General features: G+C 41.4%; 1 protein-coding gene across 2 annotated transcripts in view; it reads left to right on the top strand.

The window, feature by feature from the left end:
- RFX4 (regulatory factor X4) overlaps window positions 1-25882 on the top strand; it is a 66114-nt gene that overhangs the window by 13497 nt on the left and 26735 nt on the right. For both annotated transcript variants that reach the window (XM_075856072.1, XM_075856071.1), the window contains exons 2-8: window positions 11269-11355; window positions 12894-12954; window positions 13986-14109; window positions 20393-20454; window positions 21696-21909; window positions 22390-22467; window positions 23613-23776. In XM_075856072.1, coding sequence (XP_075712187.1) covers window positions 11269-11355; window positions 12894-12954; window positions 13986-14109; window positions 20393-20454; window positions 21696-21909; window positions 22390-22467; window positions 23613-23776 — 790 coding nt within the window. The remainder of the gene's footprint in view (window positions 1-11268; window positions 11356-12893; window positions 12955-13985; window positions 14110-20392; window positions 20455-21695; window positions 21910-22389; window positions 22468-23612; window positions 23777-25882) is intronic.

Below are 25882 nucleotides of genomic sequence, written 5' to 3'. Positions count from 1 at the left end.
AGAATTCCTTTGATTTCAGCTCTGCATTTTATTACTTTTTATGTTAATTTTATATGCACTCATTGAAACCGTATGGGTATTGGTATTTTATTAAATGCTTGTGGATAGAAGTCTGCAATGCAGAAAATCTAGTACAGGTATATGTAGACTGGAATGAATATCCCGATATGACCTTTTAGCATAACTTGTTTAGTTCAGAAATTATCTTCTTGGCAGAGAATTATCTGAAATTTGATGGTGATTAAAACCAGGGGGGATTTAAGGATGTGTGATATCTGAATATCTTTAGTAATCTGGTCTGGGGTCTAAATTTATTTAGGGGTCTGGTCCTGGGGTCCGAATTAATTTCTGGATCTGATCTGGGGTCTAAATGATTTTCGGGTCTACATTTATTTAGGAGTCTGGTCTAGGGCGTAAATTCATTTAGTGGTCTGTTTGAAAATAATTTAGGGGTTTGGTGTCTAAATGTATTTAGGGATCATATCTGAGGTCTGAATTTATTTATGAATCTGGACTGAGGTCTGAATTATGTCATGGGGACCCGTGGATAGTGAGAGGGCTTGCAGAGGATGGTGTGAACCTACTGTGTCACCAAGTGTTTGATGTTGGGCTAAACCAGGGAGCGAAGTCAATGGGATCCTCAGCTATTCACCCTTTAACCCCTATGCAGGGATTTGGACTTCGCTACTCGGGAAACCTAGGTCACTACCACTGGAGTAGTATCCCTTGGTGACGGCCAACGTAAACAAGTGTGGTACAGAAACAGCAGACGGTATGCAATGTCAGGTATAGCAAATGTCATGGCAGGCGGCAGAGGTTCATCAAGGGTCGCAAGAAAAAAGTCAGGGCAGGCGGCAGGCAAGGACAGTCAAAGGTTAAACACAGGAAATCCAAGAAAGTATAATGCAGGGTATCACTAAAATGGATGAACCTAATTGCTCAGGCATTGGAGCAGAGTGGACAGAGCACTTTTATTGTCTGGGAAAGCTGGGTGGAATGTTAGCACTCGCAAGCTTGCGCATGCTCTAGCAGTAGCAGTGGACAAGGCAGGAGGGGAGCGGTGGTGGCGTGGGAGGCCGCCAGTAGCAGAAACTCCTGAAGAGGAGGGGGCGCTAGCCAGGAGACAAAAGACGCTGGAAAATAAGAACACGGCAGGTGGCAGTGACAGCAGGCATTACAAATTAATTAAGGGGGTCAGAATTAATATAGGGGTCTGGTCTGGGGTCTGAATTTGTGTTGCTATAAAGGGAAGGGAGAGGCCAAAAATTTCTGGCCAGCAAACTCTGCAGTTATCAGGAGAAGTTGTAATGAAAAGGAAAGTGAACGACTCCAATCAGAGAAGACGTCACCGGTCAGTCACTGGATGTAATTGTTGTTTATTCTGCCTGATGTGAATCAGTTCAGGATTCTCTTCTATAGTCTGCATCGTGATTATACTCTGCAGACTGCTTGTGTAAAACTTATATGCGACCACTATATAATAACTGTATGGCAGTATTATTGGATGTATAGGTCTTTGTATTGTAGTAGCATACACTTGTCCCTTACTGTGGGATCAGGTGTTTCTGTGTGCCACTTTTATTTTCCTTCCTGTGTTGCCACTGTGGCTTACATATTTAAGGCAGTAGCAAGGAGCATGACCAACCAAAATTTGATGCGGTGGTTCTGTCTGATTAAACCTGTGTAAATGTGAGGTTGCGTTGTTGTGTTGCAGCACAGGGGTCCTGGGTTTAAATTTAACCAGGGGCAACATTTAGGAAGCCTGTTCTCCCTGTGGTTGCGTGGGTGTCCTCCTGGTTGTCCGGTTTCCTCACACACTCCAGAAACATCCTGATAGGTTAATTAGCTTCCTAAGATATTGGCCCTGTATCTTAGATAGGGAAATTGCGGTAGATTGTGAGCTTCTGTGGGGCTGATGTGAGTAGAATCATTCTGCTATATAAATAACTGGAAATAAAATAATAAGTAATAAGGAGTACACAGAAACCAATAGTGCATTACAATTACCATGAAGTATACCTATTGACCACAATAAAGTCAAAACAGCTGTATTTGCCTTGGACCACCTAGCAGTGTCTATGGGCCACTAAGATAGTGTATTAAGGAACATTCACTGACTGACTATACCTTGGATCCATTGAGGGTCAGTCTGGCCCACAAAAAGACTGCAATTAACATATATACTTGTCTTATATTATATAGGCAAAGGATGGTCCCTCAAGCATTTACTACAAGGGCCTATGGTACTCCAATACAACGCTAGGACACCTAGGAGTGTTACATATAGTGGGGGAGATTTATTAATACTGGCGTTTCATATGCCAGCCTTAATAAAAAAACAAGCAGGAGTAAGATGCAACAAAGTTGCGCACGCACGCATCTTAATAACGTCACATCACTGGCTATCTGCAGATGGCCACACCCCTTCTGCTAAGCACCACCCACAAAAAATGGCATGAACGACAAAAACTACCAAAAGGAAGAAATTTCTGTGCCTTTTGGGCCGTTTGTGACTTTTCTACGCCAGAAAATTGTGTGAGTCTGTAAGACCATACACAGTCCATCGGCTACTGCCCTAGACATTCCTGTTAGATAGATTCTACATGGAGACACTTGTTGCTGTGTTGAATACAACTGATTTTATTTACTAGTTTTTGATTTACTTTATTTATATACAATCTTTAAAGAACTTATGATTACCAAAGTATAGAGATTTATATAATAGTTTATGTAATCGGATATGTCAGAAGTTTTCATCGGTGGCGAGCCATAAGCTAGAACCCCATCGATCCCTAGAATGAAGATATCCCAGAGCTCTGAAGAACTCACATTCCCATAGACTTCCCATGGGAATGGTATAAACAATGAGTGGAGATCCCAGCTGAGAGATATTTGATATATTTCTATGACATGTAGTCTTTATATGTTTATTGGGGGAAGGGTAAACCTAGTGATAATCCCCCCAAAATTAAAATTAAGTTGGAATTATGGGGATGTGTTTTGCATTAGGTCGATTATATTCTTTTCACTTGTCACTGCTGAACAATATACGAGTTCCACTTGATGTTGTTCCCTTCCCCGTCCAGTAATTCTGTTGTCCTATTACCCCAGTTAAATCAACCTCTTCTCTATAGTAATTGCATTAACTGGCACTCAACCTTCAGATTCAGTTCATTGTCTCTGGGTAGACGACCTCTTAGCATTTACTTGGAGCCATTAATTCACCTTTTTAGTTTTGGTGAAACTGTTCCTTTCCGTGTCTGTGTCTAGGGACCTACTAAGATTCTTGTCATTGATATCCACACAGTACAGCACAGAGGACTTGTCATATAAGTTGAACTGGTTAACTGAAGTGAATAGTGCTCTCTCCCTGATTGCAGAGCTCTGTTTCTTTTTTTCCTAGCCCCTCCCGTTCCAGAGATATGGCCCACTGTTGTGTTGGCTCTCTACATGATAATTTGCTGTAGTTAGCCAATGGGGTGGAGCTGGCTTCCCTGCCTCTGATGCTGACCAATTAGCACGAGGCAGCTTGAGGGCAGTTCACGCCTTGTTGGCTAACTACAGCAAATCAGCATAAAGGGAGCCAACACAACGGTGGACCATATCTCTGGAACAGGGGGGTCCAGGAAAAAAACAAAACAGCGTTGGAATCAGGGAGACAGCACTTTTCAGATTTGTTAACCAGTTCAACTTATATGACCTAGTGACAGGTCCTCTTTAAACACCCGCTTTATAAAGGACCCCTTTTCCTCAATCTCTTCTATTATTATTATTATTATTATTATTATTACCACTACTACTATTGCTGTTATTTGAAATGCATTAAAGGAACACTCCATGTAACAAACTATATATAGTGAGGGGGCGGAGCATGACACAAGAATTCAAAGAACACCATTAAATACAAGTCATGCAACACCCCTTAAAGCCCTGTAATAGACATAACACAGCGTATTCGTTTTTTCTGGAGTGTTCGTTTAAATGATTTACAATCTCTTACATCTACAAATGTACTTTGAAGTAGCGTTTATAAGGACAAATATGACATAAGGTAGCTCTTGATATTTGACTATTATAGAAAAAATATAGGGGATTTCGGCAAGGACACCCATGTGCAGCTGTTCTGGAGGCAGTTAATTGGATATCTTAAGCCCATTTCCATTGTTTAGCCAACACAGTTCTACTTCTAGGAGAGAAAACTTCTGTTATATGGTACCATATAAATGCACCATACGGTGGAACACGGAGTGCCTACAGCTCCCGTATACAGAGCCGTAGGGACTCTATGTGGCGCCGTATAGCCTCTGTGCATATGGCAGAGCCTAAAGATGATTGGGGAAAAAAAAATTTAATTGGTTGGAACGTCATCATTTATCATCAAACGTCTATGAACATTTCTAATGATGTTTTGATGATTAGATCCTATGAGCTCTGTCATGGCTGAAACTATCCCAGAATGCACTTCTGAATTCTCCACTGGTTTGAAATAGGCCAGATAGGTTAAAGTCCTTTTTGCTGTCTATGTAAATTTCGTAGCAATCCAGTTAAAGCTCAGGTCAACATTATCTATTCCTTATGTTGAAGGGGTTCTCCACCTACTTGTTAGAAGGGTTTCTTGAGAATAAGCTGATCAAAAAGTGTCTTTCTGCTGGGCCCACAGCAATCAGTTAATCTGTGGGAAAACTTGGCAGTAAGGCCTCATTTCACGACCGTAGCCATGTGCACGGCCGTGATTTTCATGTCGGCTGGCCACGGAGTGTTAGCCGCGAGCCGCCCGCAAATTGCGGGCTGTGCACATGGCCGCGGCCATTAATTTCAATGAGCCCGGACCGCAGAACACGGCCATAATAAGGCTTACCCGTTCTTTCTGCGGTCCGGGCTCCGGGGCCATGCACGGACCGTGGAAACCACGGTCGTGTGCATGGCCCCATAGGAATGAATGGGGCAGCAATTCTCCCGTGGATTTTCGGGGGAATTGCGGCCGCAAAAGCACGTTCGTGTGCATGGGGCCTTAGTGTTGTTTTCCTGCAGCGCCACCATAGGGAAAATTAAGCATTACACAGAACAAATGCACAGCAATGGGCGGTCAGTGTATTGCAGGACAAGACAGGTCCTCCAGAGCAAAAACAGAGGACACCCTCTATTAAAGGAACAGTGTCACCACAATTTTTTTTTAATATGTTAAAGATGTTAGTGCTTTATTAAAAACGTTTGGATTAATTTGTGTGTTTGTGTGTTACTTTTTCTTATTTTTACACTTTTTCTTCCCTATGGGGGCTGCCATTTTTTTTTCCATTTCTGTATGTGTCGATTAACGACACATACAGACATGGAATACGGCAGCTCCAGTCCCATAGGGACTGCGAACGGGGCCCGTTCCATCCACTTCAATGTACGCCGTCTGTGTGGGAACGGCGCATGCGCCGCTCCCACACAGTCCAATTTGAAATGCGCGCCGTCCGGCGCCATTTTCCTGTGGACCGGAAGTCGCGGCCGGACAGTAAGATTACTACTTCCGGTCGCGGCTTCCGGACTTGTGCACTTGGACCAGCGGCAGCAGACGGAGCGGACGGGCCGGAGGGAGCCGCGGCGGCAGGAGCAGGTAAGAGATTTCTATGTATGTTCGTGTTTGTGTGTGTTTACTACTGTATGTAAACCTACTACACTGTGTGTTAGCTCAAAAAATGGCGACACACAGTGTAGGAGGTTAGACCGTTCAATCCCCTCGTTTATCCCGGCACTAGCCAGGATAAAGGAGGGGGGGATGCTGAGAGCTCACTAGAGCGAGGGCTTTTTACCCAATTTTGCAGCATAAAGCAATGTGGTTGCTTTACCACATGCAATGCTGCAATTTTGGGAATGGCTCCATCTAGTGACCAGCAATGGGAAATATTATAAATTAGAATCCAATTGAATCCAATTTATAATATTTCCTGACTCGTGAAAAAAAAATAAAAAATTAGAACAATGTTTAATCACCTATACACTAATTGTTTAACAAAAAAAAACAAAAACATGTTTTGCTGGCAACACATTCCCTTTAACTCAGAATTCCCTCATAGTTTATGTAGTGGCCACCACCGCACCTCTCTCTCCTTCACTCATACTCACCTCTTCGCGGTCTGGCCTCCGTCCATGCAGTGTCAGCTCTGCTCCATCTACTATTCCTGGTACTACTGAGGACAGCTCACACTACTAGTTACTTAACTCTCTGCACCTGCTGTCCTTGGCTCTGGAGTAGCAGCATGCACTATTTTGTCACCTTCAGCACCTGTTGCTTTCCTATGTAAGGGTATGTTCACACGATGAGAGGAATTTACGTGTGAAAAGACAGCCTGTTAACAGCTGCCTCGTTTCACACGTAAATGCTCCTCCTCGCATTTTGCGAGCCGTCTGAGACGCTCGTAAATCTTGAGCTGTGCTTCATTGAGTTCAATGAAGAACAGCTCAAATTACGTGGCAAAGAAGTGCCCTGCACTTCTTTGCCGAGGCAGTCCATTTACGCGTCGTCGTTTGACAGCTGTCAAACGACGACGCGTAAATTACAAGTCGTCTGCACCATACGTCGGCAAACCCATTAAAATGAATGGGCAGATGTTTGCCGACGTATTGTAGCCCTATTTTCAGGCGTAAAACGAGGCATAATACGCCTCGTTTACGCCTGAAAATAGGTCGTGTGAACCCAGCCTAAGGCTGGGTTCACACGACCTATTTTCAGACGTAAACAAGGCGTATTATGCCTAGTTTTACGTCTGAAAATAGGGCTACAATACGTCGGCAAACATCTGCCCATTCATTTAAATGGGTTTGCCGACGTACTGTGCCGACGACCTGTAATTTACGCGTCGTCGTTTGACAGCTGTCAAACGACGACGCGTAAAAATACAGCCTCGGCAAAAGAAGTGCAGGACACTTCTTTGGACGTTTTTGGAGCCGTTTTCTCATAGACCCCAATGAAAACAGCTCCAAAAACGGACGTAAAAAACGCCGCGAAAAACGTGAGATGCTCAAATAACATCTGAAAATCAGGGGCTGTTTTCCCTTGAAAACAGCTCCGTATTTTCAGACGTTTTTGGTCACTACGTGTGCACATACCCTAAAGCTTTCATTCTCAGTTTGACTTTGCCAGAGCAATAAGGTTGCTCCCTCTTAGGCTATGTTCACACGGGGTATTTTGCCGAGTTTTTTGACGCGATAACCGCGTCGCAAAACTCGGCAAAAACGGCCCGAGAACGCCTCCCATTGATTTCAATGGGAGGCGTCGGCGTCTTTTTCCCGCGAGCAGTAAAACTGCCTCGCGGGAAAAAGAAGCGACATGCCCTATCTTCGGGCGCTTCCACCTCTGACCTCCCATTGACTTCAATGGGAGGCAGGAGAAAGGGTATTTCTCACTGTTTTATGCCCGCGGTGCTCAATGGCCGCGGGCGAAAAACGGCACGATAATCGCCGCGAAAACGGAATTTTGAGGCAGATATTCCTCCCCCAAAATACTCTGTGTGAACATAGCCTAAAAGTCTGGTTCTGTGTCTGCTGTTTTTGATCTATTGGACTGTATCATCGATTATTCTTGTTTGCCTCCTACCTACCGACCCTGGAACTTGACCCCTACTATTCTTCAGTACCACTGCCTAAAACTATCGCTACGGATCCGCACTCGAGACTGTACACCTAAATAGTAAGTGCGTCATTTTTCACTTCTATTCCGTTGGTTATTTATTGGCTGTTGTGTCGGAAGACTATTTCAGGGGGTTCAGCGATCAGGGGATTCCTCGCCCTGAAGAACAAGACCCTATACAAGGTTTGGAGGATGAAAAGCCGAGGGTTCCCCGAAATCCGCTCCCCGGTCTACCCATAGAAATTCCAAAAATATTATTACTACGCTATATTGGACGGAGACAGTCACAGTTTATATGAAAAATGGTCCTCTAAACTGGAAACCCCTTTAATTACTAATGCTACTGTAATTCAGAGTCACATTGCACTTAAACACATTCTTACAGTACGCTCATATTTATAGGTGGGAATTTCAATAAATCATTCTTGACTATTATCCTAGATGTTGGTGTTTGAATGTGACATGGATACCAAATATCATGACAAATAAGTGACAAAAACTCAATGTTGATCAAATATGTGTTAATTTCATTTCTATAGAAAGATAAGAGGATGCAACTGTGTGCGATCTCACAATGTGACCCTGTTTCTCTACTTGTCTGCTGGTATCTACAAGGCGGACAATAGAATTGTTGCATTTAGGTAAAATTGGCCTAAATTACCATCATGTCATGTCCAACCCGTAACCACCACCTCTGTGCTGAATAATGGAATCCTGGCACTTGACGGGCTTCGGGTACTTGGCTCTTACTCCATCCCATCCTTCATGGAACCTCTGATTTTTTCAATCAGAATCAGTAGAGGTCAAAGATACCTACAAAAACCCACAAGAGCTTAAGGGGTTAAACTGTTTACAGATGTCAAGGTAAAGGGGTTTTTTGCACTGGGTGATTATCGGGGAAACGATTGTTCATATAACGCTCGTTGCCATAAATTGCCCTGTGTAAACAGGGCAACGATCAGCAGATGAACGAGCATCTGCTGATTGTATCATTTTAAAAAAGTTAAATATAATCGTTGTCGGCAGCTCATCTACCGGTGTAAACACAGAGTCGTGCTGCCGACATGATGATAATGTATGGGGACGAGCGATCAGAGTAACGACCGCTCGTCCCCATACATAGCTCCTTGTGACAGGAGCAAACGAGCACCGATCAACGAGCTGTCTTGTTGTTCGGCTCTTGCTGCATCGGCCACAATTGGCCGATGTAATAGTGCCTTAAGCTCGTTCTCAGGATCGGTGGGGGTCTCAGCGATTGGACCCCCACTGATCAAATATTTAACACCTATCCTCGGGATAGGTGATAAATATTGATTGTGGTAAAAACTCTTTAATAGTTTTCTAACTTCTGTGGCTAACTTAATGAGACAGAGACGCTTTAAGAGTTTGTGCAGGATTAAAAAAATATGGTTTCTTTCTTCCAAAATGAGCGAATTGAATGGCACGAAGCTGCAATACCACAGACAACTTGTGGACAGGCATGTCTCTGTTTTCGTAAGAAAGCAGACATGTTTCTCAAATTCTGGACAACCCCTTAAATAGGGGCAACTGTTAGATGCCCATAAAGTATGTCAGAATTGGGAACAGAGGGGCACTTTTTGTTTCTTTCACAGTCTTTGTGAAAAGGAAGTATGGTCAGCACTTTCGGGTAGAGCTCTGTCAGTCAATGTCTCCTCCAATCAGTGTTGCTGAGCGTTCATACACTGCGGTTTTAACCCTTTCCGGGCATCGAGCAGCCCTAATTTAAATTGCCATTGTCTCATTAAAGTCGCACTTTAAGTATTTACCATAGTGCTCAACCTTTTTGGCCACTGGAAATGAGAATGGGCACAAGAAAATTGGGACTATTGGGAGTATGAGTTTTTGTAATGGCATTTTCAATGGATTCCTGAATGAATGTAGTGACGTCATGATTTCCTAGTGAGTTCAAAGAATACTTTCTCAGATAATCTATGTATTATCAGCTTTTGTACTGAGTGACTGACACAGTGAAGCCTTATGGGTTGTAATAAGTCAAGCATAGTGCCTGTTGCGATCAGTGTAACAAAAATTGGTTCTTTTCGCAGTTTTTATTAAAAAAAAGAGCAATGAATTTTACTAACTGTTTGATACTTTTGATACAGTCTAGTGGTCTTCAACCTGTACTACTACAACTCTCAGTTTGCCCTGACAGCTTGTGGTCTATTTTTATAGTTTATAGATATAATATTGGCCAGCTTTGAGAAGAAATTTGCCTAACTTAATTTGTCGTTATCTTCAGCTACTGCATCTTCCTGCAGCCCCTGCTGGTTCAGTGCCTGTAGCCTGCATGTCCTTCAGATTGAAAAGCAGCATGGTGACTGTATTATTGAATGTGAATGGAGTATAAGATATGGCCATCAGGATGGAATAAGGCTCTGTTCACACTTATGCTTTTTCACCACATTACGTAATAAACCCCAAAATAAATTATTGCATTAATGGTCCTATTGATGTCAATTGTATTTTTCTGATGGCAAGTGTCATCAGTTAGGCCCCATGAACACGACCATAAAAATCATCTGTAAATGTGAACCGTAATTACGGTCCATAATTACGGACCCATTCATTTGTATGGCCGACGGACACCTTCCCATATATTTACGGGAAAGTATCCGTGCAGGACATGTCCAATTTTTTTATTTTACGGAACGTGCTACGGCCTGCAAATGCGGATGACTGTCTGCGGTCGGCCGTGCCCGTATTTATGGTCCGTGATTACGGGCACGATCGTGTGTATGGGGTCTCAGAATTAACGGTCTTAATTTCACCCATTTGGCTTTGTATAGTCTCTCTATATCTTTCTCCTATGTCTTTCTTGGATTAGTGTAACCTTCATTTATGACCACGCTGCTCCTCTTCTCAGCTCTGCCAGGGAGCATGTGAGATCCACAACTAACTTAAAATTCCCTATATGATTTGCCAATGAGCATTTCACTCTTGCAGAACAGTCTAGTAGACTAATATCAAAATGGACTGGTCGCCGCAGTGAGGGCTACCGGTAAATTTTACACTTGGCTTAAATCTTACAGCACTGAAACAATACCGCCATACAGAGCCTAAAATAATACCGCCATGCAGAGCCTAAAATAATACCGCCATACAGAGCCTAAAACAATACCGCCATACAGAGCCTAAAACAATACCGCCATACAGAGCCTAAAACAATACCGCCATACAGAGCCTAAAATAATACCGCCATACAGAGCCTAAAATAATACCGCCATACAGAGCCTAAAATAATACCGCCATACAAAGCTCATATAATACCGCCATGCAGTGCCCAATTAATATGGGCGAAACAATACTGCCAAACCGTGGCCTAATAATATCCTTATACAGTGGATAAATAATACTGCCACACAAAGCCCTCAAAAAAGTGCACACATATAGGTAAATAAACATACACATACTTATACTTACACATCTTTCTTGTAAATGGCTGCCCCTGTATGGACTGAGGAGACGGCATTCATGTCCATCCATATTATGAATGAATGTTCATGAACAGGATGGGCCCGTTATTTGGCCAGAGTCCTGATGCAGTACCCCCTTCATAATATTCAAATTCATCAATAAAGTAAAAATGCGTAAATAAATGCATAAAATTTAATACATGCTTTATTTTTTTGCAGAAAGTTGGATTGAACGGTGTCTCAGTGAAAGCGAAAACAAACGGTATTCAAGCCACACATCCCTGGGCAATGTTTCTAATGAAGAAAGTAAGTATTTCTGGTGGGATTTTCATTGAAGAACTTAAGGTTTTATTGCCCACATTTGCTATCGCAGTGAAGAACAGCCATAGATAGACGGATGTCTTAACAGTAAAGGTCCTCTTACACGGCCGACATGGGCCATGCAAACGACCGCCGATCAATGAGACAACTTGATCGGCACTCATTTGCTCCTTTCACAAGGAATGTATGGGGACGAGCGCTCATTACTACGATCGCTCATCCCCATACATTTCTATCATGTCGGCATGGAGTTGTGCTCCCGACAATGATAATATTTTAGGCAGCTAAAATGATACAAGCAGCTGATGAATGCTCGTTTGCCCGATAATTGGCACGTGTAATAGAGCCCTATGAGAAATCTGTACACCTGTGGACCCTTTGAGGAAAGCGTTGGGTTCATTGAATGTAACTTTTTCAACATGTTGGAAATCCTTATTTTCAATCTAAGATATTTGATTAATGGAAGCAGGGGACATACCATTGGTGCAACCTATGCCCTGTGCCCACTGTAACCTTAGATTAGCTTTCTTCTGCTTGTGAATGCCTGAGCTAATACATTTTATGGCTAACAATTACTAGTGGATTATTGTTGAGACATAAGAGGGTTATCTTTGATGAGTAACTGGGGAGCAAGGGCCCATATTCTGTTTTTGACACGGGCCCTCATGATAGTGTGACATATCATTCAGTAAGCTTCTGAATGGAAGTGTGACTTATCTTTCCCCCCCGACCTTAGCATTGGACCACAGTTCTGGGCCCTCTATAGTTAGAAAAAGACTTATATGATTGGATGACCTCTACAGGTGAATTGGTGTTGTGAAATATTCAGAGTTCTCCCTCACTATTAAAACGCCATACTGTGTGTCTTATTAAAAAATTGTGAGTCATACCAAATTTTTGCCTTAGATTCTTCTTGAAATGAATAGAAAACATGACCAAAAGAGTTAATATTACTAGCGTCCAGGATGCATGCGGACTGTCATGTGGGTGTTGATACCGTTGTGTAGGTGTACTAAAAGCAGGGATCGAAGTTAAAGGAAGGGAGGACTATTTGCGTAACATATTTGAGACTGACACACATGAAAAGAAAAGAAGGGAAAGAGAGTGGAATAAGAAGTATATTCTTGTTTGCATGTTCAGTGACCGGGTGACCAAAGACAGCTGCCCAGTGTCTCCAAAATGACTGATAATAGTTGCAACTTTCCAAATTTACAAAAACGGGCTTTAACAATTAGCAAACTAATCGAACAGGAAGATTCAGGAGCAGATTTTGAGATATGTTCTGGTTCTTTTTATGTTAGTAGAACATTGTACCTAATAGTGACTAGAAAAATGGACTTGGTGGAAATACGGACTAAAAATCAATAGACTAAAAGTCTATCAATTGTATTGGTCAGTTGGCTTACATAAAAAAAATCTACTACTAATAATAATAATTACTACTAATGTTTTTTAAACTATATATTATAACACAGGTGTAAATTAAAATGTTAACATTATTGTGTTTCTCTTTCATCTTCTAGCAGATGAAGAAAAGGAAAACAGGGCATCAAAACCCCACTCCACCCCGGCCACTCTACAATGGTACTCAGACATTTTTAGTTCTATGTTTTACAATGTCACATATATTATTAATAATATGATGATATGAGAATAGGCCCAATAAAACCTTTCCAAAGGCGAATCAGACTGTATTTTCCGTAGAGTCAATTTAGGCACCACCCATGCCAACTCTTGTGTGATCGATGCCCACATTTTTGGCATTGTCGTGATGTTCACCAACCAATACCGTCTCTTTATTATCTCCCAAACTGTGAACTATGACATCACTTCTCCTCTTCTCTATTAAATCTAATTACACGCACATACCAAACACATTCAACCCTCCGCACTTAGCAACCAGCCATCAGTATATATAAAAAACTGTTAAAGTTTAGGTCAATTAAAATTCCTGTCTTCAAAGAATAAATGAAGTTATTCCGAGGCAGATGACAGAAATATAGAACCACCGTATACATAGCCAGAGAGCCTGTGACGGTGAATTATATTCGGCCTTTGATTGTCTTACATGGACAAAAGTGAAAGAATAGAGTAGGGGGTGTGTTTGTCATCATTAAAAATTCAGGTACAATAGTGTTTTGTATGTGGTCAGCCTAATGAGTGTATGGGAAAGGAAGAGGAACCTCCATGAAATTATTGGATGGCAGAAGATATGCTTATTATCATTCGACTATCATTAGGTCTCATTTTCATGGAATAAAAATGGTGATAATTATCCGGGACGTAGAAAAAATAATAAAAAATCATAGTAAAAAATAATAGCACAACACCACTGCCACTTTTTCTCCCCTCATCCCTTGTGACACTTTGGGAACGGTAATCGGACCTCCATGGTCTCCATAATAGCTCCAGATGCTGCCTTAATGGCTCTATTGGTACAGTCGCCTTTATGTATTTATGTGTCACATGGCGTACGGATATCTTCTGTAAATCTTGTTTAAACTTTATGCCAAACCTGTTATTTTGGTTTGGCATCAAGAATTAAACAATAAATCTATTAAGAAATAATGCTCCCAATATATTTGGTCTTATGTAGATTTTTCATTCATTTGAAGGTTGGAAGAAAACTATGAAATTGCAGAGGGTGTCTGCATCCCCCGGAGTGCCCTCTATATGCATTACTTGGATTTCTGCGAGAAAAACGACACACAACCAGTGAACGCTGCCAGTTTTGGCAAGGTATGTTCATTACAATTTTTAAATATGAGTAAAATTCTTAAAGTGCACCTGTTTCCTGGGAATCTATAAAAAAAAATATGGAAGGATTAAATTAAGATTTTTTTTTCTTTATTAACAAGTTTTATTAGAAATTTTGAAGCACTTTCAAATTGTTACAAGGAAAAAGAAATTCCATACATGAAAAAAATAACAAAATGCAATAGAAAAAAGATGAGAGGGGAACCTTTCAGGCATCAAAATAATTACAGTAAAGCAATCAGAGCTAATTGCCAAAATACAAATCAAAGGGCATAAGAGCTATGAACATATAAGGTATATATACACCATAGTATATAAGGGACACAAGGGGTAAGGATAAGACGAAGGACACAAGAAGAAAGACAACAAAGGGAGACAGATACACATAGAAAAGGGTGGTGGAGCAGCGAGCGAGCAAGCGTTCTAGAAAAGGCCATCTAACCAGCGATCGAGGTCAGCACTATCCCGAAACAGGGACCAGACTGCCCAATTCCAGGCAAAGGCGTTGGATTGACCGCGATCAACCGCCATCTAGTCCTCCATTCTCATGATGTTGTTCATCTCATTTACCCATTCCTGTAAGGAAGGCGCAGTAGTGAACTTCCAATGGTGAGGAATCACAGTTCTAGCTGCAGTTAGAAAGTGTCTAAAGATGCCCCTCTTAAGATGTGGGAGTGACCCAGGAATCATAGAAAGCAATCCAACAGAATGAGAGGCAATAAGGGAAGTATCCATAAGTTTATTTCCAAGGTCAAAAACTTTCCCCCGAAAAGGACGAAGCCTCGGGCAATCCCACCAAACATGCAGCATATTTCCAGGGGCACTATCACACGTCCAACAAGCCTCTGACACAAATCAGGGAATATCCGATGGAGAAAAGATAAAATTAATATTTTTGAGAATTTAGCCTATTATTTTTTGGAAATCATTCGCATGTAGAAAACTTTTGTCAAATATTTATTCATTAGTAGTCTTGATAAAAACTCATTTTCCTGCTTACCCACTTGGTCATGTTTGGTGCGACATTGGAGACTCCAGTTTCCATTCATCTCCAACCAGTGCATCATGGGATTCCAGCACATGAACCCTCATTAAAGAAAAGTCTTTAAAGGGGACTATCCCTTCTTGTTAGAAATTTCCACTGGTGATAAATTGATCACAGGGAGCCCCACTTCTTTAACCGGCTTTAGTCTGTGGGGGAAGCGGGCAGTAAGTGTTCAATTTCCCTGCAGCTTGACCACAGGGGAAGTGAAGCATTACACAGTTCTCATTTAAATGAATGGGCTGCCTGTGTAATGCGTGGTTGTGCCGAGTCCTCCAGAGCGAGAGATGCTCTTCGTAGCAGCTCTCTTAACTCTGGCTAATAGATGAGGGTCATGAATAGGAGACCCAACTCTATTTATTCACATTCAGAATAGGGTATTTGAACACAAATTCTCTAAATCAGGCAACCTCAAGACACTTTTTGCAATTACCCTTAAATGTTTCAAAAATTGTATGTTTATGTTTTTAGCCTTTAGAAATTAGAGAGTGTGTCTGGTCAAGATTATTTTAACAGTTTCTACCGACTAAAATGTCATTGGGAGATATTTTGAAGATTGAGTCGGTGATGTTGCAGGGACCAAACAATAAAATTCTAGATCCCAAGTCACCTAAATCTCCATTGTACACTACCGTTCAAAAGTTTGGGGTCACCCAGACAATTTTGTGTTTTCCATGAAAACTCACACTTATATTTATCAAATGAGTTGCAAAATGACTAGAAAATATAGTCAAGACATTGACAAGGTTAGAAATAATGATTTTTATTTGAAATAATAATTTTCTCCTTCAAACTTTGCTTTCGTCAAAGAATACTCCATTTGAAGCAATTACAGCATTGCAGACCTTTGGCATTCTAGCTGTTAATTTGCTGAGGTAATCGGGAGAAATTTCACCCCATGCTTCCAGAAGCCCCTCCCACATGTTGGATTGGCTTGATGGGCACTTCTTGCGTACCATACGGTCAAGCTGCTCCCACAACAGCTCTATGGGGTTGAGATCTGGTGACTGCGCTGGCCACTCCATTACAGATAGAATACCAGCTGCCGGCTTCTTCCCTAAATAGTTCTTGCATCATTTGGAGGTGTGCTTTGGGTCATTGTCCTGTTGTAGGATGAAATTGGCTCCAATCAAGCTCTCTCCACAGGGTATGGCATGGCGTTGCAAAATAGAGTGATAGCCTTCCTTATTCAAAATCCCTTTTACCTTGTACAAATCTCCCACTTTACCAGCACCAAAGCAACCCCAGACCATCAGATTACCTCCACCATGCTTGACAGATGGAGTCAGGCACTCTTCCAGCATCTTTTCAGTTGTTCTGCGTCTCACAAATGTTCTTCTGTGTGATCCAAACACCTCAAACTTTGATTCGTCTGTCCATAACACTTTTTTCCAATCTTCCTCTGTCCAATGTCTGTGTGCTTTTGCCCATATTAGCCAGTCTCAGATATGGCTTTTTCTTTGCCACTCTGCCCTGAAGGCCAGCATCCCGAAGTCGCCTCTTCACTGTAGACGTTGACACTGGCGTTTTGCGGGTACTATTTAATGAAGCTGCCAGTTGAGGACCTGTGAAGCGTCTATTTCTCAAACTAGAGACTCTAATGTACTTGTCTTGTTGCTCAGTTGTGCAGCAGGGCCTCCCACTTCTCTTTCTACTCTGGTTAGAGCCTGTTTGTACTGTCCTCTGAAGGGAGTAGTACACACCGTTGTAGGAAATCTTCAGTTTCTTGGCAATTTCTCGCATGGAATAGCCTTAATTTCTAAGAACAAGAATAGACTGTCGAGTTTCACATGAAAGTTCTCTTTTTCTAGCCATTTGGAGCGTTTAATCGAACCCACAAATGTAATGCTCCAGATTCTCAACTAGCTCAAAGGAAGGTCAGTTTTATAGCTCCTCTAAACAGCAAAACTGTTTACAGCGGTGCTAACATAATTGCACAAGGGTTTTCAAGTGTTTTCTAATCATCCATTAGCCTTCTAACACAGTTAGCAAACACAATGTACCATTAGAACACTGGAGTGATGGTTGCTGGAAATGGGCCTCTATACACCTATGTAGATATTGCATTAAAAACCAGACGTTTGCAGCTAGAATAGTCATTTAGCACATTAACAATGCATAGAGTGTATTTCTGATTAATTTAATGTTATCTTCATTGAAAAAAACTGTGCTTTTCTTTAAAAAATAAGGACATTTCTAAGTGACCCTAAACTTTTGAACGATAGTGTATGCCAAAGGGACCTGGGCGTATTTATGAGCACCACAGCCCCTTTGTTGTAGACCTTTGTTAGAATTTAATTTCATCTGGGAAAATGGCACTAATGTGGGAAATCATCTTTTGTCTTAATTTTTTGCATAATTGTTGCCCATAACAATATTTTCTCATTGAGTCAACCCAACATTTATACCACAGGGAACATATTTGAAGATCAATGTACAAAATTGTACAAAAATTTTAGGGTTTGGTGAACAATCAAAATATGTCGAAAATCAATGTATAATAATCTAATAACAAAGGTGTTGGACCGAGGACATCGTTCCCTCAATAGGAAACAGAGCTTCTTTTGTGTTCATTTTTAACACACTGCAAAGTGTAGCACCCAAGAAAGCAAAAACTTTCACTTTCCAAGTTACAAACACTTGCTTTTCCTATTCTGTGCTGCCTTTAATGGCTTAACCCTCGAGCTCCATGACTGACCACCGCCCCATGGTGATTTTCGCTCATCATCCCCTTTGGAAAGGGTTAAATGAATTTGGCTATTGAGTCGAGGAATGTTAGATCAGTAGCTGGAACAGCATGGGGTGTTCTTATGGCAAGCTTCATTGAGTCTATACAAAAAATAGCAGAAAGACAACTGCCCAGCCTGTCTGCTCATTTATCAGAGTCCCGCACCTCCTCACAAAGTTTCTCTCTCTTTTTTTTTTTTAATGTTTGCTGAAGTTCTGCTCCAAAAGTAAAACCAATGAGGAGAATTCAGAAACGCCAAGGCTTAGTGCAGATGTGTAAATAAGGGCAAATCTATTGGAAATGTGTGATCTTAAGGTGATACATTCTCCCCGTGAATGGCTTTTAATAAAAATAAACCCTCGGATACAATGGATAGAAAAACATCTTGGAAATTCATCAAGTTTACACCTCCTTTTTGTGCTGATATTAACAGCTGAATGCGTCCACGGCCATCTGTTTGGCAAATACACAAATGTTTTGTAATAAAGTTTTTTTTCTAGGTAAGGTTTATGTATTCACACTTACATGACCTAAATCAGGAAAACATCCTTTTACCAGTGATCTTCATGCCAACTATTTCTATAGAAAACATTTTTAAGACTCCTTAAAGATGTTCAAAAGGAGGACGTTCTTTGGAAAAACAGACAACTTTATGATTAAGGGATAGAAATATTTTCATAGAAGTCTGGTAAAATTCTTTTATAGGACCTGACGGGTGCCAGATTATGAAATATTCTGGTTCATTGGACGGCTATAGAAAAGTATATACAATTTACATGGAGGTACTAATCCTTCTGGAAGATAGGACAAAATATAAAAACACTAAGAGTCTCATAGTTGGTTATCTTTGCTCAATCTCTTACTTTTGACTTTTGAATTTTTAGAAAATTACAACTTTTTGAAATATTTAATGCCAGATTAAAGGGCATTTAGTTAGACTATGAAATCTATGGAAGTAATTGAAAAGTGAATGTAGGTTCCCCCCAACTGCTTCCGGCATGTATGTCTGGTGTTAGGAGGCAGCCAGAGCGGCCTAACGGTGTGGGGTCCAGGTGTCAGACCCCCACAGACCATCCAGTGGATAGGTCATCAGTTGTCCAGTAGTGGACAACCCCTTTAAGTACCTGCTAATCATGTGATCAAGATTAAAAAAAATACCCGGTCCAGTGTAGGATGTATATAGTACGTGTATGTGTGTGTATATATATATTTACAAAAATAAGCCCACTTACTGGAACATCCTATAGTGTAAATGTCAGTTGTGTAGTGAATAGTTCAGATCCTAATATGACACATTCCATCCTGGATTTTGTATGTAAAAGATCAAAGGGGTCACATGTTTTTTTTTCCTGCTTGTCGACATGACAGGAAGGCTACACTCAGCCAACACAAGACCATTACTCCTCTCCAATATAAGTTGGAACCAAATATACCAACCATGAAGAAACCAAAACTATGAAAGGCGACAGAACAAGAAAGGGGGGGGGGGGACAAAAAAAAAGTGAAAAAAGAATCAAGCAGGGAGGGGGAAAGAGGCCAAGAGACAGCAACTCCCGTGGGGTATCCCTAAGAGGAGTTAAAAGCCCTAGAAGGGCACACATATTGTCTTATGTAAACAAGATAATACCCCCCATGACAAAGACCTGAATATCTGAGACCTTGGAAACCATCCAGGGGTACCAAGAAGAAATGAAATTGGTATATACAATCCTAAACCAGACATTATATTATTTACTGTCTAATTTAAAGGCTATGTACACCTTTGAATGGGATTTTTTTTTTATTTCATAAAAAGGTCAGTCAGTGTGATTGGTGCAACTTTATAAATAGTTTTATTAAAAATAATTTTTACATTTTGAGATAGAGCTGCTCTGTATTCTCTATACAGAGAAGCTGTATAGCTCGCTAAATCCTTCTCCCGTCAGGTCCGCGGGACTGATGGGTTCAGTGAAAGTGGGTCAGACACTCAGGATCCTCCTGTAATCTATCACGTCTAAGTTCATACCTTAGATGTAATAGATTACAGATTGATCCTGTGTGTCAGAGACACGCAGGACCCACTGACACTGAACCCGTCAGGTCCGTGGGACTGACGGATTTAGGTCATAGCAAAAGATACAGCTGCTCTGTATAGGGAAAATAGAACAGCTGTATCTCAAAAAGTTAAAATAATTGTTAATAAAAACTATAAAGTTGCACCAATCACACTGGCTGACCTCTTTATCAAACAAAATAAATATGCCATTCAAGGGTTTACATAGCCTTTATTCTCCTCCTCAAACATTTTTGATCGACTAATTTAGATCCAAATCAGATTTTAGGTTGTCTCCAATTTTTGTTTCACAATATCTTGCAAACTAGTCTTATACAGAGATAACAGAAAATTGCATTAAAACTGTTTCTTATGTTTCACATTGAGCCAAGGTCGTGACCTTGAACCCGTTCTGTTCTCATAAAGATAAGTGACCTACGGTAATATATTTTATTTCTTGCAGATAATTAGACAGCAGTTCCCACAATTAACCACAAGGAGACTCGGGACAAGGGGACAATCAAAGTGAGTACAAAAGTCGATCAGAATGGAATCCAGCATTGTGTGTGATCTGGAGTTAAAGGTCAAAGTTATTTAAAGGAATACTATTATTAGTTACTATACTTTTTTTTTCTTTTTGTTGACAAATTGCTGAATGGTGCATTGAATACAGGAACATACAGTATTTAGTCTCAAAATGTCTATTCATTTGTTTCGGTTATATTTGTTTGTGGCATCAATGTGGCTGCCATTACACTTACCGAAAGGGCTTTCTCAACCTAGAAATTTAGATTGGTGCATCCAAGAGACCTGTGGAGTAGCCCAAAGCCAGTAGTTGCAGAGATTGAAATTATAACAGAACATTGTTGTAACTAGGATTTCCTTCACACGGGGGAAAGATTTAGTTTGCTACACTAGCCCTATATCTAAATGCCCTGGCAAAGGCTGATTGGCTTTATAGCATCCCTCCTGGCACTGAGCACTCAGTACTCATGCCCTGCCAGCTCCCCTAGTTACGCACCTTCTTTGAATATGTCATCATAGTGTATATAGGTCCTATGCAGTATGAGGTCTTCATATACTATGGCACATCCCAGTTATGGTAGGGACCCAGGTTTAGCTTTTTAGAGACTAAAAGCCCACTCTTCATAGACTGTTAATATTTAAAAAAAATCCCTTTTTTTTAAATTACAATTACAATATACTTTTATTTTTCCCTCCATTCTTGGGAACGATGGTGTTTCATATTGACAGACAATACTTGTCACCAACACTTCTGCAGTTCGGTGGGTGACAATGTTGATCTGCACACATGCAATGAGCTCCGCACATGTCACCCACTGACTGCCGCTCTTGTTGCTAAGAAACTGCCAAACTTGTCCAGTTCACTAACAAATAGATTGCATAAAAAAATATTAATTCGGGGGTTTGAGGGACCACCAATGATGTACAACTGGAAACTTTAAGGCTGCCTTAGAGTTTGTCTGAGATTAGAAAAACACATCTGCTTTATTCCAAAAAACGCGCAGCCTTATTTAAGTTAATGATACAAAGCTGCAATACTAGACACAGACTGTAGACAAAAGTGGCGCTGTTTCTGCAATAAACAGATGTTTTTCTGATCTCAGACAATCCTTTTCCTTTTGAAAAATATATTTTTTTCTATAAATAATATCATGCAGGTTTTTATGTTATTATGGTACACTGCTTGTATTGGAAAACCTCTCCGTGAGTCTCATTAGCTGCAGTGACATTGTCTTCCCCAGATATCATTATTATGGTATTGCGGTCAAAGAAAGCTCTCAGTATTATGACGTTATGTACTCAAAGAAAGGAGCAGCGTGGGTCAATGAGACGGGGAAAAAGGAGGTCACCAAACAGACAGTGGCGTATTCACCGCGATCCAAGCTTGGAACATTACTGCCTGAATTCCCAAATGTCAAAGATCTAAATCTGCCATCCAGCATCCCAGAAGAAAAGGTATCTAAAAAGCCAAATTAGTTCCCCGGAGTCTCTCATCTATTCCTTTAGATCCATCACTAGAAATGACCAGAGGGGAGAAAAAAAAACCCACAAAGCAGGCTCCCTAGAATAGTAACCTCAGGACCAAGGGTATACCTACCATAGAGGCAGACCATGTGGCTGCTATGGGTACCTTGGAGAGAATCGGGGCCCAGTTGTGGTTGGTCCCATTCTCTATTTTGCGGGACCAACCAGAGGAACTGCATTGTTAGCAAAAAGGGAATGGGAAAATGGCCCAAGGATCATGGAAAGAGTTTGCATGGGGAAACAAACATGAGGCCCTTCTGTCCTGGGTGGCAAAACCTGGCACCATAATGGTGGGGGGGGGGGGGCTACTTTGATCTTTGCCTTGAGGCCTCTTTTCTTCTTTGTATGTCACTGTGACTGCAACATAATCATTTTAATGGAAAAAATGTATTTCTTTTACCTGGGCTACAGATTTCAACATTTATAATGATGTATCGAACTCACTGTCAAAGGATTCTGGACACTGTAATACGAGCCAACTTTGACGAGGTACAGTGGAAATTAATAATATCATATAGATATTCTACTGCGGTTCATGTGCATGGTTGCGATGTACCCACACCTCCCAATTGTCCCATTTTTTTCGGGATTACCCGCCAACGGGCCACAATGTGGGAGGAGCTCATGTAAATTTGCATAAAAGTGGGCATTCATTGGATGTTTTGTGGGCGGATTGAGGGCCGAGTTTAAAGGGAAGGTGTCATGAATTTTTTTTTTTTTATCATATTGCTTTTAATATGATATTAACATAAATTTTATTTATTTGTGTTCTCATGTTCTACTTTTCACTTTGTTCTTACTTTTAGTTCTCTATGGGGGCTGCCATATTTTTTTAATCTCTGTATGTGTTGATTAACGACACATACAGAGATGGAATACGGCACATACAACCCCATAGAGAATGCGAACGGGAGCCGTTCCATTCTCAGAAGCGTACGCCGTCTGTGTGGGAACGGCGCATGCGCCGCTCTCACACATACCAAAACGAAGCTCATTCGCAGAGCAAAATCCGGCGCCATTTCCATGTGGACCGGAAGCCGCTGCAGGACAGTAAGATAATGACTTCCGGCCGCGGCTTCCGGCCATATGTTCAAGGAAGCGAAGGCGCAAGGAATAGGAGCGGAAGCGGCGGAGGCATAAGAAAGTAATTTATGTTCGTGTACGTGATGTGTGTATTATATTCGTGTATGTTCGTGTGATACTGTCTCAGAAAACGGCGGCACACAGTGTAGGAGGTTTGAAGATTCAAACCCCTCCTTCTCCTGGCACTAGCCAGAATAAGGGAGGGGGGATTGTGTGAGGACACTAGAGGAGAGTGTGTCTACCCCAAATTTGCAGCATAAATTAATGAGGTTGCTTTACCACATTGACCATGCTGCAATTTTGGGAACTGCTCCCTCTAGTGCTCAGCACATGGAAATGTTATAAATTAGAATCTAACTGACTTGTGAAAAAATTAAAACAGTGTGTAATCACTTAAATAATAATTGTTTAACTAAAAAAAAAAATAATAATTTCTAGCGACACATTCCCTTTAAAAGTGTTTTTACGAATAGGGATGAAAATATTGGGAGGTATGGAAGTACTATATTTATATTAACTTGTGACATAATTGTCTTTTTTTTTCCACCCAGGTTCAAAGTTTCCTTCTGCACTTTTGGCAAGGCATGCCCCCCCACATGCTGCCTGTCCTGGGCTCGTCCACAGTGGTGAACATAGTGGGAGTGTGTGATTCCATACTGTATAAAGCAATCTCTGGTGTCTTGATGCCAACTGTACTACAAGCTTTGCCCGACAGGTTGGTGTGTAATGTTACTAATCTGACGTCATATATTCTGTTAAGATGTCAGCATGAATAGAATATGCAGTGATCAATTAAATCATGGGAATGATCACAACAGATTAAACGGAAATAGAGCCCCCGTAGCCAATCGATTAAATTGTGGTAATAATGACAGCAGCAGGAGATCTGGTGGGTAGTGATTATCTTAGGGAAGACAGAGCATGTGGCAGGCAGTGACATCATGGGAGGGGGAGAAGAGAGGAAGAACACACATAATTTTGGAACGGGGACCCCAGCAGATTCCTCTAGTAGATTCCCATTACAAACTGTGGGAAAAGTAATAAGAAATAGTTTCAGCAGAGGCATAACTTTAAGTTCCTGAGACCCAATACAAAATCTTAAACATGACCACCTCCTACCATGTGGCATCTATAATAATGATGTCCTCTTATGTGGTAGAGGGGCTTCTTCAGATACCCGGTTCTGGGTACGACTACTACCTCTGCACCCCTTATGGTCACGCCTCTAACTTTCAGGAAGAAAGAGACCAAACTTATATGGCTACATCCCCATGATCAGTCAGACACTGACAACTAGAATGCACCCACAGAGACTCTCAGAATTTTGCTATGGATAGTGACCAACCAGAGTGCCTCCTTAAATGGAATCAGTCATGATGACAGACCCCTTTAACTTAGGGCCCTTTTACACAGCGCCGATCAATTAGACAGCTCGTTGATCACCGCTCGTTTTCTCCTTTCACAAGGAGCAATCCTTGATTGTGCTATTATCGTTCGTCCCCATACATTTCCATAATGTAGGCAGCACATTATAGCGACCATTATATTGGCCGCATAGACGAGCAGATCAGCCGCTCGTTCATCGGCTGCTCGTGGCCCTGTTTGCACAGGCAAATGATCGAGAACAAGCTTTTATATTAGCGCTCGTTTGCCTGATCATTGGCCCATGGAAAAGGGCCTTTAGATTATTTGTAAGACTTGTGATGTGGATGCAGTCACATGGTACCTCCCAGCCAATCGGACTAAGAGACATTTGTCATTTACATTTAATTCATACAGGCTTTTAAGAGTAGTAGAACTCATTGCGATGTTTTACTTAGAGTAAAAGGCCTTTTACACTGGCCGAGAATCGGCCGGTGCAGCGAACGCCGATCAACGAGACGTCAATGATTGGCACTCGTTTGCTCCTGTCACAAGGAGCTATGGATTGGGACAAGCGGTCGTTACTCCGATCGCTCGTCCCCATACATTATCATCATGTCGGCAGCGCGTCTCCCTGTTTACACAGGGAGATGTGCCGCCAACAACGATAATATTTTATTTTTTTAAAACGATACGATCAGAAGATGATCGAGCGTTTGCTCCTTCATCTGCTGATTGCTGCCCTATTTACACAGGGCAATTATCAGCAACAAGCATTATATGAACGCCTATCTGCCCGATAATCCCCCAGTGTAAAAGGGCCTTAAGTTAGAGGTGCTCTAAATTAAAAGGGTCTCTTACCATGACAGTTAAAGTGTCCCCACAGAGTACCGCCATGGTCACAGAGTACCCCCACAAACTCTCGCTGTGAGAGTATTAGTCATCTTGTCGGACAGACTCCAGGCTATGTGAAAGACATGGACGTCTTCCTTATTTTGGGGGAAAAAACTGGAGAATGGGAAAGTATTTGGAAAGGTTTTAGCATGTGTGGAAACGATCATAAGGAGAAATAAAGGCACAATTCAAAGATCAACAGATCTCCTTTAAGAAAATGGTGTTTAATGGTGGGGGATATCTGAGAACAAGCAAATATTATCCTTGATCAAACATCAGTGTCAAGTGTCTGCCTCTCTATGTCCACAATTAGGGCCCTTTACACGGGCCAATCATTAAGCAAACGACGCTCATTCCTGATCATTGCCCGAAGTAAATAGGTCAACGATCGTCCTATGTAAACAGGGTAGACACTCGTTCATCGGCTGATCGTATTGTTTCTGCAACAGAAAATATGATCGTTGTCGGCAGCACATCTCCCTGTGTAAACAGGGAGATGTGCTTCTGACATGATGGTAAGGCTTGATAACGAGCGTAAAGAGCAAACGAGTGCCGATCAACGAGC

Source organism: Rhinoderma darwinii, chromosome 3 (assembly GCF_050947455.1).
Source record: "Rhinoderma darwinii isolate aRhiDar2 chromosome 3, aRhiDar2.hap1, whole genome shotgun sequence".
Lineage (NCBI taxonomy): Eukaryota > Metazoa > Chordata > Amphibia > Anura > Rhinodermatidae > Rhinoderma > Rhinoderma darwinii.
This window is presented reverse-complemented; position numbering and strand designations above follow the sequence as displayed.